Source organism: Rissa tridactyla, chromosome 8, assembly GCF_028500815.1.
Source record: "Rissa tridactyla isolate bRisTri1 chromosome 8, bRisTri1.patW.cur.20221130, whole genome shotgun sequence".
In the NCBI taxonomy this organism is placed as follows: Eukaryota; Metazoa; Chordata; class Aves; order Charadriiformes; family Laridae; genus Rissa; species Rissa tridactyla.
Window position 1 is genome coordinate 42,748,453 of NC_071473.1, and position 26,343 is coordinate 42,774,795.

The following is a 26,343-nucleotide window of genomic DNA, read 5'->3' on the forward strand; positions in this document are numbered from 1 at the left end:
ACAAATAGCAATAGATGTTGAGGTTTTAAGTGTTTTATAATGAAAAATCTATTCATTTCATTAAGGTTTCATGCTTTAGACCCTTGTTTTTTTCAGGTAATAAAGCGGTCTTAGCTGACAATGAAACTATTTAAACCCTCTATGAATTAAGATGGAGAAAGCCATTAGCATTTTTTGAAGGAATTACTTTATAAAAAGAAAGACTGGAAGTGCCAAGCAATAGCTCAAAAAAGTTCCACCATCAAGCACTTGAAAAATGGACACTGTCTCAAACATATTCTGGGGCTTGCTGTGATGCTCACAGGCAGTTTGAGAACTTTTTGCTGACACTGGTGCAGCAGCAGACACAACATCATCATGATAAAGACTATATCAAAATATAAATTATAATTTATTTTTGTCCTTAAAAGTGTTTCAACTGGCATTATACATTTCCTCTGTCAGTCTGAATCAGTTTTTCCATCATTTTCTTCCAAGAGTTCTATAATTTAAAGATGCTGACGTTACCTAACTCAGCTCATTTTCCTTTCAAAATGAAATGAACTTTTACTTATCTTCCAGAATTCTTTTTTTCTAGAAAAAGCATTTTAATGCAAAGCCCCAATGGGAACTACTTTTATAATCCCAAAATCTAACTCTCTGAGCCAGATTCAGTGTCAATCTTCACAACTTCCCAATGAAAAACTGCTTTCTGCAAATATTACCTAACACCAGCAAAGAATTTATATTTTCTCTGAATGGCCTTGATGGGGAAACTCATAGGTATATGTAAGCAAGCGTAAAGGTGGAAATAGCATTACTGTAGTATTTCATTCCAGCCAACAACCAGAAACATGGCATAAAACTCTGACGTTCTGGCCACTGACAGCTTTACTACCTCAATGCGCAGAGACTATCACCAAACAATAGAAGTTGCAGCTACTTGAGCCTCAGAGAATGTAATTCCATTTATTCATTTCAATGACATTTTTACTAGACTACAGCTTCATGTAGATTAGTCAGACACATCAAAAACCACATATTAGCTGAGGCGAAGCTGTGATGACTGCAGTTGTCTAACAGTGTCAATCCCAACTTTAGATGAATATAATTTGCTAGCTCTAAATGACAGAGATATAATATAGTTCTCAGATATCGCCAACGTAATAAATAATTAGTGAATAGAACTGAGTAAGATAGCAGGTTGAGCACACCCCCAAATTTTGAATCTTGATGCAGAAGTCAGTGATCAGAATGATCCATCTTTCTGCCTCAAATGATAAAACAGCTTTCTCACAACCTGACACATAGCACCATCTGGCACGAACAGAGGAAACTACGAACTTCTGGAAGAAAAGCACAAAAGCAATTTAGTTTCTTCGGAATTATCCAAGATATTAACAAAAATCCTTCAGAAACAGTCATCCGACTGCAAATGTGGCTCAGTGAACCTGCCTCCTGTAGACTTTCTTGTATAGCTAATAAACTCAATAAAATGTTGTTGAATTGAACGGAATTGTTTGGGTATGGGATGAGTGTTGTCAAAGTTAAGACAGTGTGTGGGAAGTCAATTGTCTACCAAACTGGCTGGGTTTCCGAACATTATCTCATGTCTCTTAACGGGAATTTTAGGAGCTCAGAATACATATCCTCTGCAAAGCTCAGCAGGCATTTTCAGTAGTCATTTATAAGAAGAGTGACTACAAACACAAGTTAAGCTGTGCTTTGAGTGGTATCAGCACATGCATTATTGGCTGTTTGCTGGGGCTCAACGTCCTCCACGTGCAGTGGGACAGGAGCAGTCTCATCACACCGTCAGCCCCGAGAGGGGACGTGGAGCGGTGCCATCAGAGGCACTACTCGGCCATACTGTGCTGAGCGGTTAGTCTGAGATGTTTGTAGCATAAACACAAATGGAGTTTGCAGTCTGGATGACATTAGTCTGTTTCACTGATATTAGCACAGATTTATTTTATCATTGCTTTTTGAAAGTGACTTTTAACGCAGACTGTTTTCTAAATGATCCTTAAAAGACACTCCTTTCTTCCTCATCACCTTCACCTAAGGCAATAACATCCAGTAGCATTGATCTATTTGCTGCTAGTTTTCATTAATTTTACCCTCCCTAAGGGTGGTGCAGCTTTGGTGCCAGCTAATTAAAACCTATTTAGGGCTGTTCAGTGCACTTTATCAGACCAGAATTAGCTCTTCTGCTTTAATGAAGACTACAGTTTTCTCTGTTATTACCAATTAAATGTTGTTATATCATGTTGCATTATATTTCTAATGCATGGCAAAGATATAGATGGCTTTAGAACCACTTACCTGGATTGAGGTACATACAAAGATGCCACGTTTAGTAATTACCTAGTGTTTCTTTAAATCCTTCAACTTGACTCAATACATATAATATACCAAAACATTAGTGAAGTACTGGAAGAAGCTGCCAGCTTTATGCTCCCTCTAGGGAAGTATGAAGTAAAATGCATTAATGAAAAATTGTGAATGTCTAGTAATGAATATTATTTATGTACAACAATTATTCAAAGTGGAAGAGCATTCACCGCCTTGAACTCCAATACTTCACTAATGAAGACTCCCAGAAAAGAACATATGCTCCCCAGATTCATAACACCACATGCAAGGTTAACTCTCCAGTATGAATAGCCCATATCAGAGGGTATTCTGTACTGCTGTAGAATTAAAAAATGCTTCATTGCAAAATAAACAAACTTGTTAGTTGGAAGTTATTTAGAGGCGATTCTTCTTTCTTCCATGAACAAATAATAAACCATTTGTCGATAACAAAGCTGTGGGTTTTGAACCTGCGCTCATTGAAGTCAGGGATGAAGCTCCCATGTCAGTGGTGCAGGACCAGAGCTTTTCTGCAGTAGAGAAGCGACTGCAGCACATAGCTGTCAGCTGCTTCTCATAACATCCTTGAAAACTTGAGCACGGTAGGACGAAACTACTGAAGAGTCCCACTAATTACCTAAAAAGATGGTACATCAAAGAATAGAAATAGAAAGCTCATTAAAGGCTTGACAGACTAGAAATCTGTTGCAATCTTACTATGCATTAGTAGCATACACTGTACATACGGACAGTATTTTAGGATTAAGCTAAAATAGATGTAGTTACAATCCACTCAGTACATTTTAAAATATGAGTTGAACTTGGTTTCCTTCCAGAATTTTTGCTGGGAACATGTGAAACAGACCTCTGTTCAATCTAATATTGCAAGCAAGAGTTGATGTTTCTCTGAGGAACTGAAGGAATATTTGGCTGAGGAACCTGAGTCTGTCTCAGCATCATAATAGTCTGGCACAATGTGCGAAACTATTTTCATCACCCACAAATCTCTTGTGCTCTCCCTTTACTGCTTCCACAAATGCCACATACTTCTAACAGCCTCATGACCCTCCCTAGAAACAGCAGACGGTTCCTGTGAATTGAAGATGTTACAGAAAATGAAAGTTTCCAAACTGAGGTCCCCTCATTAGTAGGGAACTGCAGGATGTTTTCTTGTGATACGGAAGGTGTTGGCTGGTGACACGTCAACTGTTTCCCTTGTTTCTCACTGACAAGCGCACTAAATGATGTTAAAAGCACCACTTAGTATTTGATGTGGAAAAGTAGGACTAAAACTGAAAGTTGCAGTGGGTACAAGTAGATACCACTGTGAGAAGTGGTGGGGTTTTTTTACCCGGGGTTAAAGGGAGGCACGTGCAAAGGCAACGTGATGTGGGTCATGATGAAGGCTATTTACAATTTGTCACTGTTCGCAATGTGAAATTTTTAGTTATTGTAACGGATTATGGAGAAAGAAATTGGGCCACTTTGACATTAGGCTGCTTAAGAACTTTGTTTATAAGCACTGGGAGAACAGAAGTTCAATCTGCCTTTGACATGGAAAGAAGCATTTGCATTGTGTTGATTGAGTAATAATAAAACCTTGAGATGTGTTAATCTGTTGAAGAGGAATGAATTAGGCTGGAGATGATGATACTTTGACATTGGATGATGAGATTCTTTGATAGACATACTAAAGTCCGGTCTCACAATAAGGATTTTGATATTGTAAAGTCACTGTGACCTGACCGACTGTTAACATGCAAGAGTCATAAATATAAACAAATTTATGTTTAGCAGTGCAATAATGTACCCATGATCATATTTGGCTCGATTGATATGTGAACCGGATGACTTGGATTATTAGAGGGCATTTTTGAAGAACGACTCTTGTGTATTTTCTCTATTAGCCTCTGTTCATCAGGTTGTTCAGTTAAACCCAAGAAGCCATGATGACCTTGACACATTTATGAGATATCGGAGCTCCCTCCGACTCTAGAATTGCAGCAGCACATGCACATGGTGAACAAGCTGAGGGGCAAGTTCTTCCCTATGTTTCAATAGTTTTCAAAAAAGGAAAAATCAACTCCAACCAAGTTTTGACAGTTTAATAACAAAGTGAATCAACGAAGCCGGAGAGATCAAGCTATTCTACTTCAAAAGCTAAGTCAGAAGTTCAGACTAAGTTAAATTGTTTGTGAATATCTATATTTTTGGTTTGGTCAAAATAGCTCCAGTCCTTCACAACTGCAAATTCATGATGTGCAAATTCAAGGCACAGCAGTGATCCGCCTCCAGTGAGTATGCGTGACAGGTGCTTTTCCATGCCAAAACACAGATCATCAGAATTTTTGCAGCTAGGTTACAAAATCCTACAATTCGTGGTCTTAATTCCACAAATCCAATTTCTGCTCTGAAGATGCCAGCCAAAACAGTGTCCCTTACACTTTCATCTCCTTACAGCCCTCACTTGAGCAGCATAAACACACATTCTCAGGCATGGAAAATAGAATTTCAGCATAATTCTGACAAAAACCTAAATCTACTACAGTATCACCAATAATCCATTTTCACCAAGAACGGAAATAATGCATAACCCTGAGGTCTTTGTTTGAAGAAAAGCTACAGCGAATCTCAACAGAGAAGAAAATACAATATCCAGAGTTATCCTGAGGTTGTGCATTTGGAAATGTTGTTTGTGTAGGATTATCCTCTTCAAATAAAATGTCAATTTAATCAATAGTAAATTGAGCTGAAAACAACACACAGCTTTGAAAACGTTTCAGGAAGACATCCAATATTTTTGGGACTCCAGCCAACAGAAATGGAAAGAACAGAAGGTAGCGTAGGTGGGGTAAATGGGGCCTAGCTGCTGCTTCATCAAGTGCTTATAACAGTCAAAACCATATAACAATCCATTAAAAACCTATCTAGGGATTCATTTAGTAGCTGGCATACAGCATGGACTTCTCTCATGTATCTTTTGTCAAACATTATAATTGTTCTTCACATTTAGGACTTACCGGTCTTTTCCCGTCTCCTTCTTAAATACTATATCACAGTAACTCATGCGCTTTTCTGTTGTCACGTAGATTTTGGCGGTTGGGTAGCTGTCAACAGTTTTCTTCAGCATGTTGTACACAATACCATTTCCATCCTTCCTCATGTTTCGAAAAGGTCCCCAGATCACGTAAACAGTGTTGTTGGTTTCTTTGAAAAAGTACTCGGGATTCTTGAGTAGGAGAGGCACACTTGTGTGAGAGACCACTCTTACGGTTGTCCTCTTCCCAACATCCTCCTCATAGCCCTTTGTGGGAGCATTGTTCATCCTCCATATGCAGGAGGACTTGTCTATCTCGGCTCCCAGCTTCTGGCCAGCCATCTGTCCTGAATTTGAAACAATGGCACAGAGGTCACAGTCAAGTTGTAGAGGCTGGAAGAAAGAAAACAAAAATATATGGCAAGTCTTTTTCTATAAAACACGAAGACTGAAAATTCAATTAAAAGAATGATGGGCGCAGTCCAACAAATTGATAGCAATGCTTCTCTTTAAAAAAAACTAACAATCCCCACATGTTAGATCTGGTAGAAAACCCTACCACTACCCTACCAAACCATCTCTGAATGCAATACTTTTTAGTGAAATAGGCAGTTCCAGTCTTTTGCTTTGTTCTTCACCTTGCAAAGTCACCTAGGAAAATAATAATTCCTTTTTTTTCCTCTAAATGTTACTCTTTCCACTAGAAAACAATGAAAGAAAGAAGCAGCAGAAAACAATATTTAGATCAATGCTGCCTTCTCTTTTAACAAGGTGTTGTCAGCAAAAGGAAAAAAGTACAAAAAAAGTAATGCTGGAAATTTAACTATACACTGACTGTGTTTATGTGTCTGAATGAATAGTTCTTAAATTTGTGACAGAAGTCAAACATGAGATGCAACTCTAAAAAGCAATCTAGTAGCATGAAAATCCTGCAGTTGGAAAGGAGACGTAGACAGAGGAATACGTTGTTCTCTACAGGGAACAGTTATGACCCATGAAAAATGAGAAGCAGATGGACTGGTGACACGCGAACTAGGAACTTAATCCTAGGCAAACTGAAGTCAAAGACTGAGCACATTCTAGGGTACTGTTTCTCCATTATGAATTGAAAATGGGAACGGTTTTCTGTCTAACAGAAATATAGGGACCTACCTGATGTTATGTTTGTCAGAGTATAGATAGTAAATATCTTTTTGTTCTTTTGCACCAACAGAATAAAAGGAAATGCCCTATATTTAAGTTGGATTGTATTAGAAGTTTGGTTAGAAATCCAAATGAAATGAAAACTAGATCCTTCAAGAAAAACCTACAGAAGAAGGTCCAGGCCACAGATCATCTACAATTTTTTTGTGTGGTCATAGACTTGATCTTCTGTCGTGCTTCCAATTGGGAGCCAGTGACTACAGTTTAATGTTTGTTAGGAAAAATTTCCCTCATGTTCTTCAGACAGTTAGCCTGACAGGATGCTAGACACTTTTCTGATCAGGCTTGTGGTTATTTCCCTTCAAAATCCCACCCCATTTAGCTGATGTGGATGAATATCCTGGCTACATTTAACTACTACAACCTTAGAACATGGTGGCTGAAAAACATCAAATTTCTTCGATAATGGTGCATAATAAAAGGACAAGAGATAAAAATCTGAAGGGAGAGAAATTATAATAGCTAAAATATCTCATCTTTGGGAGACAAATATTGTACTGAACTAAGATGTGTCCTGCAAGACTTCTGCAATAAATCTCACAATCACAAAGGTTTGATTTCTCTATGTGAGTGGTTCACGAAAACATTCTTTCCTCATTTCATCAGGAGTTAAAGATGCCTGACTCCATGCAAAAGCATTGACAACATTTCCTTTACAGAACACCATGTATTTTTTTACAGCTGTTGTAGTTTTAGAGAGCTGTCCTGCACAGCTTTCTGACAGCAGGGATGAAATCCCAAGAGATGCAGCTGAACACAACAATCTTTCTGTTTACCACTTAGTTACAGAAATCCTCTCTAAGATACATTATGAGGACATGGCTGGGTGACCTAAACAAATCCATAAGCATAACTCACATCCTAACCTGAAGTGAATTGTTAAAGTCCCAGTAGATTAATTTATAGCTTTCAGGGTGAACTTTCAAACTAACAAATGCTGAATATGCTAGACAAGAAAAGCCAATTTCGTCAAGAATCCGGTCCCATTTAAATTTGTCTCAATCTCGGTGGTGTTTTTTGGCTTTGTTTTGTGTGGGGTTTTTTGTTTTTCTTCTGTTTTGTTTGGGTTTTTTTTCCAATAGTCTTCCTTCTCCATTAAAACGGAGCTGCTTTCTTAAATTTGGAATTGTTTGATTTTCTGACCTTAGTTAGAAATGCATTGCACATTTTCTATTCACTGAGTGTAACTGTTCTGCTCGAATAAACTGAGTACACTCACTCCTGCAATTGTGTCCCCCGGTTTTCTACCTCTTTTGTTGTGATTCATTTATCTTGTTCCATTTTATAAAGCGCTTTCATAATATTGAATGCCTGCACTAGGTCAACATATAATCTGCTCTTCAATAGAGGCAGAGGCTTAACCCCTCCCAGCCCTATCTCAGAATAAATATTTTTTACAATGTAGAGAAATTTTATGTGTCCTAATATGTGTATTTCCCAACAGAGATCCCAGAGTTAGGAAACTGACTGACACTCATGACAGACATTCCACCGACTCCAAGTATCTTTTGGCATCCTATCTTCCTCAACATATGAGAAAACACACATCAATATTCATTTGTTGAAGCCCCATACGGAGACAGGCCGGCAGCTTTTGGTGTTGGTTTGTAAGTGTCACAGACAAAAGGGGCAGTTTCCCTTTTCTGGGGCAGTAATCCACATAAAACAGCTTTCTCATTTTCCTCATTTAACGTGACATTCCTATTTGCTATGATACCCCAGCTCAGGTATGGCTGCCCCATCACTTTAAGAATCAAAAGTTGCTCAAATGTAGCTCCTCTACCAGGTGGCTCCCACAGGAGCTATTCGGGCACAGGGATTTGGGTGCCCAAGGAGCTGGAATTGGGAAGCACCTGGGTAGTTGTGGCTGCCACTTCTGCTACTGAACTAGGACACAGCTGACAGCTCCCTATGAACCTTGAGGAGTTGGAGTGATGTTCTGTTTTCCCCCCTCACCCCATACTTTGAGGTTCTACTTCCCTCACACCCTCTTCCCATATGCAGAGTTTTGGCTGCAAGGTTGCCCACGGTAGCCCTAATCAGTATGAGAAGTTATCACTTTCAATTTAACTTGCTGTATTGGTTGTATTAAGGATGAAGAGAAGCAGAGAGAAAATTCTTACACACAGAAACAGCAATACAGAGAGATGAAAACTGGAGAATTAGAGAAAGTGTGCCTTCTTGGTGATCTGTTTTGCAATTAACAGTAACTGTTTACAGATGTCCACATCACAAACACCTAGATAGCAATTAAACACGAACTCACCAGCAGCCTTATCAGCCTTATGGGTCTGGCAGGCAGTCCAGGCTGCCCTCTCACCTGCAGAGATGGCCCAGCAGCAATGGGACTGATACAGATTGGCAGGACCATACAGAAACCTTTGCTGTTACTGTTTATGCTCTCTGGACTGAGAACATCAGTTAAGGGTTTACCTGCACCTTTCACAAGATCTTTATTCACTTGCATTGTAGAGATAGGAGCTAAAGAAAAAGCCACAGAGAACCATTCACCTTTTCTTCTCTTTTCACGTATTTAGATACGTATTTCACTTCTACATACCACGGGGGCTGAGCTATTACTGCTCATAGAAAATTATTCATTTTGTCGCTGACCAGAAGGACGTAGAAGTCCTCAGCAGAGCAGCTGGGCATGATTCTTACAAATTGTCCCATCTTTTTCCTGAATGATACATTGTAACTCTTGAGGAGCACTTATATTTTAATCAGTAAAGAAAATGAAATGTCTGACCTTTCCATTTCCTCTGCAAGCTTACAGACAATAGAAAAGATAATTAAAACTGTGAATTAGAACTTGCAAAACAGTGCTGTTTCTCTAGCAAAGAGAAATAGCTGTGTAATAAAGGTCACTTATCAAACAGTTCTAGTTATTAAATCTTTGCATTTAGCACTGAAGTGGCTTCACAGAATCAAAGGTCAAATCATTAAATAACAAAACCAGCCAGAATTAGAAAAGGTCACAAGCAAATCTAACTAGAAGTAGGTCACAAAACATGATTCTCTTCCACGGAGTATTTCGATATTCGGAAAATTCGTTACTTTCCAATTTGAAACAACTCCCCTATCATTTCAAATGTCTCCGCCAGGAGACTGGAATTCCAGGTACAGGACCGTTTGCATGGGTGAGTTTCCCAATGGTGCAGACCCTGGATCACCAAGCTCCCCAGACGTGGACCTGTAGGTCTGCTGAAGTCTCACACGAGGATGATCTCAGGCCAGGTCTCAACCTCTGGGCCGAAAATTCAGCACAAGTCAGTGGAGTCCAACAAAACAATGTCCTGACAGACCAGCCATGTGCCAAGCTCCCGTCTTAGCAGACACTGATGGATTCACTCCTCAGTTGGACCAAATCTAGCTCAGGACCTACGCAGATGCAATTTACACTAATGAAAAGCTGAATTTCTCTTGCGACTTCTTAGCACTACAGGCTGGTGGTGCGCCCGAGAGCTCACTCCAACCACCAAGTCTGCTTCCCTCTGTGAATCCCACAACTAATCATAAAGATAGTTAGGAAATTCAGATTAAACTTTCCCAATTGTTACCTTAACAATATGATAGTAATTTTGTAAATTGGACGCAATGCCCATTCACTACATAATGAGGCAATTATTAGCAGCTCGCCACATATTAATTTGCTCCTTTAATGTTGAAACAAATGAGATCTTTTCTTATAATCATCCTATTTGAGTGAATTCTAACAAAGCCGATTGAACAAAGCTCCAGAGAGACTTTCTTTATTTCAAGGCCATTTATTCTTCTGCTCTTCTTGGATGTCTTTAGAGTTTTAGAGGATACAACATTTATAATGATGCCAATAGGGAACAGATTTTGCCTTTATTCTTCTTGATGTTCTTTTGAGGTCTTTGAAATGAAAGGTACAAGAGAGGCATTAACCGTCTGGCGTTGTTTTTATTGCTTTTCTCTACTTTACAAGCAAAAAATGTATTTTAATTTTTCCTGTGTTTTAGTGATGATTAACCAAGCTAGTTTCATCTACGCTTACTCATTTTCTTCAGACCTCTGACTGGGAGGAAAGACTTGCCAGGCTTCTCCAAGACAAAATTCAGCACATTTAAAGAAAAGAAAGATAGTGCTTGTGTGTTCACCCAGCAAGGGCTATCAATTTAACACAGCACTCAGAAACACTGTATATAAATCACATTATATAACTAACATCAAGCAATAAAAAGAAAAATGATAAAAAACCACAGGTCTGAGTACCCTGAGTTTGTGGTTGTACCCCCTTCCCTCCTGTGGTAGTGTTATGTTTTTTTAGTCTTCAGCAGTTGATTTTGGTCCTAGCCCCCGGCATCACATCCCAGCAAACATCTCTGTCTTCATAAAATTTAATGTTAAGATGTTGTAAAGATGTTAACATTTTGACATTATTTTGAAATAAGCCCTATGTCAACATGCATCCAATTTCCAAATAAATAGAACATGATCTGCCTCTTCATAAGACTATTCCTGAGACCGCAGTGCCTGGGATATTTTATTTAGATGACTGTCACTGATATGTACATAGAATGCTGGCAGGAAGTCTTTATTTAAATTGAATGAATTGGAAGGGAATGCATCGGAGCCACATAATGAGACTAATCTTGCAGTAAGAGACTGAATAAATAACCATGACTGAAATTCTGTCTAGATACACTGACCCAGTTGTTACAGAACTATTCTTTGATTTGCAGCTCATGTTACAGCTCCTTAAAAGGGCCGTATCAGCCCTTTGCTTGGACAGGTACCTTGTGGATTCCTGATGTCAGTGGTAAAGAGACAGAAAAGCGAAGAAAGCTTGGACTTTGGACAGAGGTTGAAACTCGCAGGCCAGAGTCTCCAGCACCATCTAAACTTTCACTTGGCAAATGTATTTTTGAAACATTTTAGCTTGCTTTCTCATGGAAAGGAAAGAAAAAACAAACCCCAAAGAAAACAAACCACAAATCCAAGCCTTCTGAACATGAACCACAGTGCAAAGTGATGCAGTGTCATCTTTCTCACTTTCAAGACAGCTCCAGTTACTCCGTATCGTACCTCTTTCAAGATACAGCAGAACAAATGTTCACCAGAACGTTGGTGATTTTCCTGCTGCTATAGGGAACAATACAGGCAGCTTTGAAACAAGGCAAGAATCAAGTACATCTCATGATACTGAGAGCTGAAAAATAAACGCCTCAAGTATCTGTGAAATCTCTGAGTAGTAACAGAGTCAAGTATGTGACCTATAAAGAAGAAAACAGAAAAACAGGTCTTTTTATGTATTTTCCTCTACTCTAATACAAAGCATAAATTGAGAGTCAAAGATAATACCCCTCTTGACAATCCCATAAAATAAAATTTGAGTAAAAACACGTCCAACTTGATCAAAACATTTTAACCTTCTATTTTTTAAAAATCATATTTAAATAGTTTTCTAAAATGGAATTAAAATGTTCCTTCAATTCAATGTTTTTCTGTATTATGAAAAGCTTGAACAGTCCCTTTCATTTTTTCCTTTCTTCCTTATTTCCAGCTGAAACGCCATTGAAAATGACACCTTTTAAATAAGCCTACACTAATATTTTCTTCCGGAATAATAAACTATTGAAGGATTCCTGATAGCTCTATTGGTAAAAAAGATTTAAAAATAGAAAGGTGGCGGAGAGTAAGTAAAGAACAGGAGAAATTGTTCTGTCTCTACATGGAAGGTTAATGAAGGAAGGAAGCTGCCGGATTCAGTGTTTCGAGTAGAACAGAAGGACCCAACAGAGGCAGAGCACTGGAGGACTGATGGTCAACAGCCCCATGGGACTTCGAGCACTGAGAGAGTGTCAGGTGAAGAAAGTTTTGCCCTAAGGCATTGCCTGAAGGATGTGTGAGGCCCTGTCCTGCGCGTCTACTCTCCATCAGTAGAAGCCACATTTTAGTTTGCCTCTCAGATGGTTGGTAAATTCTCCTCTCCCCATGTAGGATGGCAGAAGGGATGTGCTCTTATTAATGTGAATGAATGAGGCAAAAGGGAAGGAAATAAACAGAAGCAGGATACCAACAGAGAAGACAGAAAAAAATTTGGACAAGAACTGAAACAGGCTATGAAAAGGTAGCACATAGTTTAGTGTTTAAAAGAGAAAGATGTAAGGGGAAAGAGGATTTGAGAAAAAGTAAAATACTGATATATAGCCAGTAAGATAAACCATGATGTTTGGGAATGAAATCTAGAACCAAAACACCTAAAGATATTTGTTAAGGTATAAACTAACTGTTGTGAAGAAAGTTTTATCAGACATGTCAATCAAATAACTCAGCATTAGGCAGAGAGAATAGCTTATTTCCTTTAAACTGCAACTGCCCAAGCAGAAAACAGATGGAAACAGATACATGCACTCCAGTATATAGTACTACAGCTTGTAGGTAACCAGAAACCCTGACATCTGTAGACATACAGATGTCTACAGTTCCATATCAACATAACTAACACCTCCAAAGTGGGGGTGGAAGAAAAGCAGAATCTTCTCTGGCATATAAAATATCCAGATAAAAACACAAATATGTGGAACTGTTCATGTCAAATCCCGTTGAGGATTGAACGCCTAATTGTTATGGGAGGGAGGCGAACTCCACCATGCACACTCTATACAGCAAGTTCACAAGGTAGGTACTAAAATAACATTCACTCTGAAAAGCAGCCTATGAAAAAAATAATTTCCCAGTTGTTCAAAAAGGAAAACCAAACCAACTACATTAGTTCTAAAGTACCTTCATCCCAGTGGTTTAGCTGATGACCATAAATAACCAGAATGTTTGTGACACTCCATCTATCACTCATTTGCAAATATACAGCCTTTGAAATACCATGGCTTTGTAATAGTTCAAAAGCCGGGAATTCTTCCAAATGCTGCTTGCTGAATGTTGAATCCAATAAGTCATTTATCTTAACATCCGCCACATTGCTCACTTGCCCCCGTTAGCATGTGATGACTCTTGAATTTTGCGCACAAAAGTTACTGCAGAAACACAATTTAAACCAGACACTATCCATCAAACTTCATAAACAACTCCAAACACAAAACACTCAGCTGATCTTAACTATGGCACCCCTTTTGTCACTCTACTGCAAAACTATTTGCAACAGTATATTTGACACCAGCAAAAAAGTCATCACTTGATGCGGCAAGTTATTGGTATCATAATATTTAGGTTTACTTTATCTTCTGCAATTCTCTGTTTATATTGCATTTTTTTTCCTGTTTTTTGAATGTAGCAATAAGGGAGATAAAATTTGTTTCTTCTCTATACCGGCATATTTGCTCAGCAAACAATAGAAAACACAAGGAGGTAAAATGTCACTTACAACTCAAGGAGACATAAAAGGGGGGAAGATACTGTTAGCACATGGACTGAATAGCGAATGAATCACAGTATGAAAGGGCAAAACCAATTTCTCACATCCAATACCGTGTATGGCACTAGAGCACAGGCAACATGTAACACATAATCCTTCCTTACAGAGTGGACTTTAGAACAGCATCCTTCAAAGCAACCAAGGCCAAAAGAACTCTCTCCACAAAAACTGGTTTTTCTCTGCAAATAATAATAAGTATCTGTGCAAAAAAATTCATGAGAATTCTCACTATGAAGTTGCCTACTATAAGAGTATTTCTAAGGAATTCTTTGTCACATAGGCAAAACATTGATTACTCTGCAACTGCTGACTTTAATTTGTATTTATTATAAATACCCACAGATGGCGGTAAAGTATATAATGTATACAGCAGATTTGTTCCAAGTTTGCTTTCTCTAATAACCTCCTATTATCGGCACTCACCATTAATCATGGGCCATTATCTAGGAACTTATTTGGCTGAATCACAGACACAGGAACGCCTGTTAGGCCTCTAATCTAAATACACTTAAAAAAATTACACTCACAAATAAATTACGTGACTTCTAATATGAAGATCATATCTTATTTCAGATCAATTTATTTGGGATCTAATATGGGGAAATGATATCAAGGCAAGCAGCAAAAACTGTCAGAAAAACTACCTTGTATTCCCTTTTTTTTTCCCCATGAAAATCCACCTAACAGGCTGGAAGCCTAACCTCTAATTTATTTTGGTTCCATGCTGTCTAGACCTATTATTTAATTTTGTCTCTCTTGGTGGTCTATCTATCAAATTATTTGTATGCATGGAAGGAAAGTGATAAGCTACAATGCTAATTATCCATGTTTCTGAAATAAAAAAAAAATATATCCATGCTGGGAATAACAATAAGTTTTATTACAATAGCATTAAAACCAGTAGCATTTTTCATTTGGCAAAATAAGCCTTAAGAAGCTTTCCGAGTCCGGTGTTTTTAATTGCAGGATGCCTTATCTAAAAGAGAATACGCACTTGCTTCTGGCCACATTCATTTCTTTTCCCCTCATTGGTATATTGGGAATATTTGCTGTACCGCTTTATGCCTGTCAGCTTTGCAAATGTTTAAAGTCTTCTGTAAAAATATAATTTCAGGTTAAAACTTCATTTACAAGGTCCTAGTCCAAAATTTAAATTGTTTTAAATATCTTTTATTTTAAGTTATTTAGATCATTTCAGCTGCAGAAAGATACAAGGTTAAGTCACCATTTTTCAGATATCTGAACTTTCAAACACTGTGGCACTGGGCACTAGGACAGAAATTTAAACTAGATTGGAGAGTTCTGCTTAAATAATTAGGAAGATTTATTTTAAGGTCTTTTAAGTCATTAACGGAAGCTGTTAGAAGCCTAGCTGCATAGTTAAAAATTCTGAAGCTAAAGCTCTGTTTCAAATGAAAAAATTGTTGTAGATATACTCTCTTCTGATTGCTTTTACATCATTGCCTCAGCGCGTATGTCCAATAACCAAAATTTAATCAGTGCAGATTTCATTACAGCCACTAGTTTGTATCATGGACTAACATTACCTGCAATAACTTTGTAAGCACCCTCAAGTGGGAGCTACTGGGTTAAATGGTTTGTAAATAATTCAAAGATCATTCTGCATTGGTTCTTCTTCCTCATGGAGCTTGACGGTGTAGTGTCTCCTGCTACCACATCCCACACCAGCTCAATTTCCCCCTCACTTAAAAGCCTTCACTAAAGAAAAGCCCCTGAGCACAGTGGCCTCTGCCAAATCTTACCGAAGTCAACAGAGAATTGTGCAGGTCAGTGCATCATCCCTATGGAGCTCAGAACAAAGCCTGAGGAGGTCCTGAATAACGCACACGCACAAATGAGGTGGTAAGTTATGAGGTGAAGCATGTTAGAAGCAACTGCAAAACAAAATCTTATTAAAAAATGAAAATAATAAACCCTATCAATCTTTCCTCCACTATATAGTCTGGCCTGACAATGATATAGTTGCAAGATATAAACAACACTACCTCCAAAATGGGTAGTTATAATAATATAGCTCTTCTACCTATAATTTAAATTTTTAAGAGAGAAATTAATTAGTCCTTCACGCATCTTAAGGAGAAAAATATTACTGTAATGCACCTATACGCTGACTTTCTAGGAAAATCTACGGCACATTCATAGCCTCCACTACAGTCAAAAGCAAAACTCCCACTGACATCATTGGAGCCATGACTTCACCTTATGTCTGAATTTTGGAAAGAGAAATTTGGAAATTTGGATATGGAGTTCATAGATGGAAAAGTTTTCTATCTGTAAACAGACTCAGCTCAGCAGCAACAGAAACAGCAAGGAGACTTCTCATGTGACATGACATCCTCCAGCTTGGGGTGAGAATCTGTGCAGGGCTGGGCTCAACAAGACATACTTGACTCTGAAGAATAAATTTAGACATGTGATCATAAAATTAAATAGCTCAGAAAAAAAATGTTCTGTGCGATTACAAGATCATGGTGCTGCTGTTTTGCCTGGGCAGCAGCAGAGGCCTCTCAGCTACAATTCTGCTTCAGCCTCTGAAAAGGATGCAGGGCCTTTTCTTGACGTAAGCCATCTACTCACAAAGCCAGATGACAGTCTTCCTTCTTTGTAGGTGAGCATGCATACTGGTGTTCTGCGCTATATGGACTTACCTTGTGACTACTGAAACTATCTTCCTGCCTCGAGTCTATTCCTGGGACGGAGACCAGGTGTTGTGGTTTTGGCTGGACACCAGGAGACCTGGGACATTAGCTTCCTGCTCTTGCTGGCATCAAATGGGTTAAATCAGATTCTACATTTCAACCCTGCCAGTGAGTGCACAGGGTTTGTGTAGGTTTTTGGTTTTGTGTTTTGTTTTTTTTTTTAAACCTGTTGATTTTAATGAAGCTTGTGATTCCTTATGTTTCCAAGGACTGTAATGACACCAGGATCTTTATCGTTTGACAACTTGAAAAGCAATCTTAAAGGTCGACACCAAAGCTCATCAGCTGCTCTGTAACTCCAACTGATACAGCAATGACTACCATGGTTCTGACAAAACAGGTTCTTGGGGACAGGAATAAGGAGGGAAACTTGGTGCCCTCTGATAGCATCTGCCTGCTTTGGCTTGCTGGCACTATGAATATGGTGAAATACATGTCAGCTGATGGCCTAGCAAGGGAAAAGATAATGGAAGACTAACAACTGCTTTCTACAGCAAACAGGTTGTGTCTCTCCTTTCCTCCTCCTTCCAGAACAACGCTGCTCCATGCCACAGGCTCTCTTGCACCTCCAGCTGCCAACAGCTCACAACCACACACTGGGAACTGAAGAGGCTAAGTTCCACCTCACTGCCACAAAGAAGGTCTGAGGGACTGTAGTATGCAGTTAAGTAAAAAAATGTAAAAATATTCCACTGAAGTCATCAAGTAATTATAAAACAATCATCCAAAAGAAGAGCCCACAGAAGTTAAAGCTGATGATGAGGGAAAAGCCCAGAGGACAGCAATGAACCTTAGCTTGCATAGAAATAGTATTTCTTAATTTCTGTGCACAGTATATATTGGAAAACTTTTCTATAGTCATGGTAGTTCTATGTTCTCTTGTCTGCTTAGCAACTTTAAAAAAACCCCACACGTATATATATGTATTAATAAAACTAAAAGCAGTGAGAGAGGTATATATGGAGAGTTTAGATGATATATTAATTTCATTATAAGGAAACATTTACAAAGCAAATGTGAAAGCTTTGGCATCTCCACTCTCTGAGTCATATTACTGCAGAATTACAGATGCAGTATGAAGAAAAATGTGTGTGTGTGTGTGTGTGCTCATCTACCCCATCATACATGGTCTCAGACATGCACAGTATTCCCTACAGCTAAAAAGGACCAAGGGAGATGAGGAAGGAATATTGATGGGCTAATATATGTCCCATAAAAAAAAAAAAAATCCCTTTTTTCAGGGAATGCACCTTTGCAACAGCGGGAAATTAAGCATTGGAACAGGTGCACAGAACATTCTGGAGTCTCCATCCCTAGAGGTTTCCCAAGCTTGATGAGGCACAGAGCTGTCCTCACCTTGATGTTAGTCCTATTTATAGACAACGTTCAACAAGACGGACTCCAGAGGTTCTTGACAACCTATTTTTTTTTCAATAATTCTATAATTCTATAACTTTAAGAGCCAAGGGGAAGTTGGATGAATTTTAATGAAAAAGACAACATGCATTTTTAATAGTATGGACTATTAATCACTAGGGGGAAAAAACCCCCAACCTACCCCCCAAAAAAAGCCTAAAAACACATCAAAAGATTGAAAGTTGGATAATTACTGAATAATTATTCTCTTTTTTCCTGTCCGCTCTTGGTTCTTTCTACTGCCTGTCACACACAAAATCACATACAAAATACAACAGGAGAGAGAAACATTCCTAAAATGAAACTGAGATGATAAGAGATTTGATCTGCATGTCATATCACAATCCTGCACAGAACCTAAACCTAATAAATCTTATTCCTGATAAAACATTATTAGGCACAGTTACAAGACTGGAATCCAGATTGACCTAACATCATAACCACAGGTGCACTCCAGCCAATGTAGCACAGGGTACGGGCAGGCAACACAGTGCAATTTCCTTCCTGGCATATGTGAACTAGCTCCAGGACTGCTAAATTGGCTGTTTCAAACAGCTTAGGTTCATTACTTCATAGGATATTTGCAGAGACTGTGAATTTTAGTTGAGTCCTCTTCATAGGTCTCCTTTCTAAGGCCTGTTAGCAATGAATACAAGGTGATACATACACTGTCATGCCTGCAGACCGATGCTCCGAGTTCTTGTTACTACTTTTAGCTCTACTAACAGTGGTGCCTCCATCAGTCTAATGGTCTCTGGGGTGAGGAGAGGAGTAAAAAGAAAGAAATGCTGATCCAGAAGGAATAAATCTTTTCCAAAAGAGAAGTCAAGGCTGCTGCCATGTGCTAGTGACCACTGAGCAGTAAGCTGTTGCTTCACAGGCTGGGACAGAGGGGAGGAAGAGAAGAGGTAAGTTGCAAGACATCAAATGCACATCGCATTTTAGAAAAATGGGAGAAACTCCCATACGATTGGACCTCCAAAGCTCCAACTATAATACAGCAGAATTACAGGGGCTACAAAATGTAGGATGATGAAAATAAATTCTGAAAAAGTATATCACAAGTGAATACTGTACTTATCCCCTCCCCTTGGAATAACCCCGCTGTAGCAGCAAAACCATTGCTAGTTCTGTCACAAGATCCTCGCAAAAATCCTGCAGACCCTGTTTTTCAAAAGAGCAATAATGAAAAAATAAAGTCCTGTGGTGCTTTTCCTCTATCAGCCCTGTTTATGAATTCATAGCACAGCATGAAGGTTATTAAAATCCCATATGTGAGAACCACACACAGCACAAGGAGATACGAATTGGCATTCCACAGAGATAATGCTATCTAATGGGCAAAACAAGTAGCATGGTTTCATTCTTATTCAGAGTACATTTGGAAAGGGCAAAGCACCTGGCTGCTGCTAGTGGAGAGCTGACCAGACACAAACCTGGTTACGACACTGGTTATGAAACCTGGTAATGAAACTTAAACACAAACCTTCTTCTTACCTGTTGATTAAAAAGTTAAATGTAAAGAGCATGACTGTTATCTTGCTGGGCCTTGATATTCCCAGGGCACCCTTTTACCCAACAAACCATGTGACGTGGGGTGGATTAAATGCTATTTGGGTGACCCAGATACAGTAACTATTAAACACATTGCTATTTATTTCCACACACACTTTTAAAATCAAAATGTAATTAACTGTGGAGATAACCAATACACCTCACGAATTAATTCCAGAGTTCTGCCTATGCAATAATTTCATTATTTTCCAGAATTATTCATTTACTTCCCATTTTATTGTTGAAACAAAACAGTTAATGCTGTGCTTTATTTTGCTGCCAAAAATGTTTTGATCCCAAGTAGCACAGAGCTATTTTGAACACTATCAGCAGCTGGAAAAACTTCAAGAAAAAAACCCAACCAACTGTTTTGGAAAAAAGGTTTATGAAAAAAATCCTGAACTAACAAAACATAGACATGCACAAAAAGTTTCCCCAGTTTTCATATACTCTGAAACTTTTGTTAAAGAGAAAGCAACCCCCAGTCCACGATTTTAAAAAACTTGACAAGAGTTGAATTTAATGTCTGAAATATGTTTTGCTTAAGGACAATGATCAAAGGTTTGCAAGGCTGTTTCTCTGTCTTGCATGTGTGATCAATCAGCCGTCACAGTGAGACCACAGGTGTCTGATGACAGTCATCACTAATGACAGAGATGGAAAGTACTCCAAAATAGGAAAGGCAGGATCTGCCGTGAAGCAACATGAGATAAAACCATCTTCTGGCAGGATTAAAATCTGTGCTGGCTTGGTACTCTGCTATATTGCTGAGGAAGGGTCTCTTTCTCCTCCATATCTCTGTGATCCCACTCTGCTGCTCAGTCTCCCCTACTTGAAGAATCACTGCTGAAATTCAGAACTGGGGTGATGCTGCGAAGTTTGTGTTCAGATCTGAATTTTCTCTAATTTCAGGAGTGTTCAAACTCAAGATTCTCATTTATACCAAATTATACACTTTCATCTGCACCTTCCAACCTTGTCACTATGTGATAGGCCCCATCACAATATTACACCATCTGTTTCAGCTGTTGGATACTACTTACATGCTACAATCAACATCACTGTCAGAAATTATAATCTATATCAATATTTTACAATGGCAAAGAAGGGAAGACAGTGGAAAGAAATTAAGTTTTATAACTAAAATGAAAAATCCTTTCCCTTTAATGACTCCTGCCTTCTAAACTGTCTTTCTTTATGCATTAGACAATTTGACTTGTGATTTGCTACCTGACTAGCATTAGCTACGTAGTTCAAAACAGGAGCCCCACAATGAGCAATAAATAAAACATAACAAATAATTTTCTGTAGCGTGCCATTCCAAGTAGAGGTGGTTGTCCCTCCTATCACCCTCACAACTAAAGCTACAGTCAGGTATTTAATACTGTTCCACAAAAAAGAGCTTTTTGACTTGTGTTCAGCGTGCAAACAGGAGACTAATAACTAAAAATTTAAGGGTCTTTGTTGCCTTCCTTCTGCGGTTTTTTTTTGTGTTCCCCACCAACTCACCCCCAACCCCTGAATGGGGAATAAAAAATCTCGGGCAAGAGCTTGGCACTTGAGTGCCAAGACAAGCTTTGTAGATGCCTGCATGATCTTATGAGCATTGCTTCATCATCTCACAAATGTTAATATATCTAATGCCAAATCTGAGAAGAAATACCGGTGATCTTTAGAAGACAAATCCAAAATGGCAAAACCATATGATCCCCATTACTTAGCACATGTTCAGCCTGGGTAGAATAGATTATGACTGTTCTGAGCCTCTGATGTGGATACTGATTCATATTTAGAGCACTGTCCAGAGAGTAACGTCTGACGTATGCGAACACAGGAGACCTGCTGATATTGGAGCTCAGGAACAGAGTTCCGACGGCATTTCCAAGTCTTACAGAAGATTTCAGGATGCAAAGTGGATTCCTGGCCACATCACCTGATGAATGAGACATCTAGTTTGACCTTGGTGTCAAAGGATAACTGTTTTTATCTGTAAATACATGAGCCTGAATGTCAGTCTTGCTGCATTTTTAATGTGGACACCAGAACTTCGCTGCTCAACACAGAAACTTATGTACACTTGCACCTTTAGCACGTGTTTCTTTATTTCATTATTTTTACTATTCCCACCTTACAACAGACTGCGTGTTTTTCTGAGCATGAAGTATTCTGTGGTTCGTCCAGTGACAGCTCATTGGCTATGATACAGGGGAATTCAGAGCCCAAATGCTGGGACTTTGTATTCTTACAAAGTAGTTGGGATCACAGAGCTAAATCTAAGCAAAGGGGGGAAACAAATTCCTCCTAATCCTGGCTGCAGCTAAAGTATGATCCAGCTTCACCTGGAAATTGGAACAGCTCAACAGAAGCTTAATTTCTGAAGACTTCTGGTAGGGAAACCAATTAGTGACGGCTGTCTGGACTGCTTGGCCTAGGAATATACATGCAATGCCATTTATTCCATAGGGATGCCAGAATTTTGTTGCCTGAACATGAAGTGAAAAGCCTGGTGATAGTAAGTACTTTTTTTCCGGATTCATGAAGGAATGATTTGTGGTTTTGAAAAGGCACAGCTACAGTGTAATTGCATTGTACCATGACAGTCCCTGCACTTCGGAGGAGGTGGAAGGTTAGGTCACCTTCTACAACAGCGCAAACAACACTTTTTAAAGAAGTAGATGAAGAAATATGTTCTTCAGGGTTGGGGAGATTTTCTATATGCAGTTACCTTCAGGTGTGAGTCCAGCTCTGAGGATACTCTGTCTCTGTGCAATACTTTTGGGTGATCCTACAGCAAGTCATGTCAGTTTAAGGTTCTGATGTTGCAAAATACGTAAGGTCAGCTGTTCTTATATTATTGGATTATTCCTGCTTTAATCACAAGCTCACAGAGTTTTGTTCTATGCTGAAAATAAGAGAACCCACCCTTGTAGCTTTTTCACTGCCACTAGTGTTACAAAACATGAGGAAAATAACTCAATTTTACTTTTACCTTAGCTTCTCAAAAGAAGCCGTACTGCATCTCTATCAAATCAGAAGAAAAAAACAAAACATAAAAAAAGAGAAGAAAATCTGACTTTTGTTCTCCTGACCTTGGGAAATAAAAATTCACTAGAGCTTCCCTTCATCTTCCCACTTCATTTCTGCCAAGTCACAGAACAAAATAAATATCCAACGAAAAAAAATCTTCTATCAGTCTTTTGAATACTTTTGGGACAGAAATCACTTAGAAGTGATGTGTCAGGGCACCTTGCCTGTTTCTTCCTCTCCCTTTCTCAGTCTAAGGATGATATTGAAAAAGCAAAAGCACTTATAAGTGCTGTTTGGGGCATAAAATCCCCTGCCATTCATCTCTCACTAGGACAAATTTTGAAAAGAAAAGCACTTAGAAGTCCCTTTCTGTCTCCATCTACATTATTCCTTTTCTCAGATGTGTTTTGAAATAAAAATAGAAATGAAATGCTATTTTCACTGTTTTGATGTTCAAATCAGGCATGTCTCCTCTAATTTCTTACTTTTGCATTTGCTCTGTAACAAATATCAGTTTTGGTATATACTTCGTTCCGTTTCGCTCTCTTTTTAATCTCAACATCCCCCTCCCAATTCAAGTAATGAGATTATGATGCTATAATCTTATTCTGAGCATGACCTTTGAGTTCTATGGATTTCTATTCCAAAAAAGATACATCCGTTCTGCTGGCCAGATGGCAGCAAAATAAACATTTAGCTACATTTAATTGATGCATTAATTAACTTTCTAAAGTGGGGGAACTTCCACTGACAATGGCAGTCATCTCCAGAGCTACAAGTCACAAATGCGTGCTCAGAGGCAGCAAAATCATCAATACAGTTTTTAATAACTAAAAAAGCAAACATAATCCTGAGACATACATAAAGGGTTATGAAATTATCTTTTCACTCTATTCAGCCAGCAATGATAGTCAATTCAGTCTGGGCATTTGACTTCAGCACAGATTTGGATCAGCTGCTGAATGGCCAGAAAAGCAAAAAGAATAATCCATGCCCTAGAAAATTTAACCAGCATTGGAAGAACTGGGTTAGTGCAGAGAACAGAAAACGGAGGAGATGTGATAAATGTTTCCAAATACGTAAAATATGCTGCAAGGATTCTCCACATCTGTTCTACACGAGCAGGGTGGTAGCAAGAGAGATTTAGGTTAGGCTTTAAGCAGCTTTCTAGCATGTGACACGAAAACAGTTATAAACAATCTTGCCAGGGGCACAAGTATGAACTAGATAAATCCCAAGGTCCTTTCTTACCTCAATTTTCTGTGAATCAGTGAGTTTTAGTAGGCTGATGTACATACAGCACTTCCCAACTTGGCCATCTTGGATGACACTAAAGAAAGAAGGTGACGCTGTGGTGTACAGTAAGTCTCTAGCTCAGCACTCTGCTCTGCACTACATGGAAAAGCAGGTATCCAGGTATCCTTTAGCAAAAAGGTAGCTGGGCAGGTGTGTGTGCGTGTGGGTGTGTACGCACGAGTGTAACTCATGTACTAGTAAAGCAACCTGCAATTTGGCAAACCCTAAACCCTACATAGAGAAATCAGTAAAATGAGAACAGATGTTCTCCGTAATGTTGTAGCAGTGATAATAATGACTTCCAACTTTTTAGAAAGTCAAGAATATTTTTCTAAATATTAATGGTTGTTTTAAAACAGTTATGTGCTTCTAACTTTCGAGTTCAAGCTCCAGCAAAATGAAGCTGAAATGGAGGTACTCACTAGCCCATCACCTTTTAAGATTTCTGCTGAAATCCTCCTTAAATGCAACAGAAGAGTTGCAGTCAACCTTTCTTTCCTCTAAATCTATTCAAACGTTACCTGAAGTATTCCTAGCAAACCCTTGCTTCTTGACAACAGTAGATATAAAGCTCTCTTTGAGTAAAAGCTGTATTTCTTCTTAGTTTATGATAGCTTTAGACTCGCTATCCTTTTTTTTTTTTTCCAGTAGAAAGAATAGGAGTAATTGTGGCATAAAGTACCACTCATCACGAGTAAGAATGTCAAATTCTGTTCTATTGTAAGCTATATCAAATGATAAGCAATTAGACCCTGCTTTCAAGGTCGTTTAAATAAATAACATTTTGTGTGAGTTACTTTTCAAAAACTGCCTAATGTACATACCACAGTCTGGAATAGTGATACGTCTATGCTGACTATGGTGTTAAATGCATATTTCAAGTATCAGAATTTCTATCTGTGGAAAAAAATAACATTTTCAAAGTCAATCTGAGGCTGTGCATTTTCACATGTTTCTGATCAGCTCTTCACTGCCGCTCTTCCAAAATCGTTGCTGTATTTTCAGCATCATCTTCATATATAGCTGCCAGTGGAAAATGGATCAGATGCTACACATTGCTCAAGGGCAATAAAGACTTGAAGGAACCTTCTGCAGAAAGTTTCTGAAAACAGAGCCTAAGCCTGCTGTGTTCTAAATTACCTCGGTGGGATTCTCCCGTGAAGGCAAACATATGTTTGTTTACTGCAGAGGCAGCATACATGTCCCATGGCAAAGAAATGCTAGTTTGTGGCTACTACATTTGATAATTTATTCAAGAAAAATTAGTTATGAACATTGCTAAGTGACTGAGCCTACTGACCTACAAAACACAGAGTAAATTTGCTTTTCATGTGTTGCTTGGTTCCAAGCTCTTGCAAGCTTACGTGCTAAGCAAGTAACTGTGTCACCTGAAAAAATAGATAATAGGGTTCCAATGGCAATAGCCCTTGATAAAACATGAGCATATTGTGTGTAATCTCAGATGCCCCCTTGCATCAGAGAAGTATTGTGAATCAGTGACATTCAGTTTACCATCAAATAAAACCCATCACTTGTGGAAACGCACACGCAGAGATTCTGCTGCAGTAGATTTCCACATCCATCACTACAGCTGAACTTGTCCGGTGAACTACAGACTGGCCTCAATAAATGCAAATCAGTTTACGATCAGTCTGTCTACTCCATTTCCCATACGGGAAGCAAATACTGCAATCACACAGAGCTCACTGGAAAGAGAACCACTTACACACGGCTACACAGCAGAGGGGCTCTGCTACAGTAGGAAGAAAAGGTTATAAGGCAAAATAAATACTACAAGCTTGGGAAAGACAGACTGTAAAAGCTGATGTGCTTTACTTATTGGCACTGGGATGTGAGAGCCAGATTCTGACGCTTTTTTGTGCTGTCTTTGACTTTACACTTGTAAACATTAAATGTAATAGCACAACAAGGTCACTCTATTCAGCACAATGATGCTGAGATTTTCTCTGAGACGCAACCTTTGGACCATTATTCTATATATTTACTTATTGCTTCAGCAGGGTTACTCACATGGCCAGAAAGCGCTAGATTTATACCCCTGGTAATTAAAAAAAAAAAAAACCCCATGACTTTGTACAAGTCTGCCAATGCACACAATTTCATTTCAGAGAAAAGGAACAGAGGACCTCATTCTCCTTTCACACTAACATAAACCTGAAATCCTGGGCAAGCCATTTACGCCAGTGGCGGAAATAAGAAACCCACCCTGTGAATTGTAAACCACTATAGAGAGATCTAAACAAAGGAAGGTAAAGAGACTGCACAAGTTTCTGCTGAAAAAACTGCTGTGCTGAGGGAAGGTATTAGTTCTGGTTTATAATTGTACTTTTTACTTT

The 26,343-nt window shown here is 38.7% G+C and overlaps 1 protein-coding gene across 1 annotated transcript in view; it reads right to left on the minus strand.

Annotated features, from left to right (window-relative positions):
• The window catches only part of ST6GALNAC3 (ST6 N-acetylgalactosaminide alpha-2,6-sialyltransferase 3), a 234,584-nt gene that overhangs the window by 74,172 nt on the left and 134,069 nt on the right, over positions 1-26,343 (minus strand). The window contains exon 3 of the mRNA XM_054212584.1: positions 5,355-5,764. Within this exon, the coding sequence (XP_054068559.1) occupies positions 5,355-5,764 (410 nt within the window). The remainder of the gene's footprint in view (positions 1-5,354; positions 5,765-26,343) is intronic.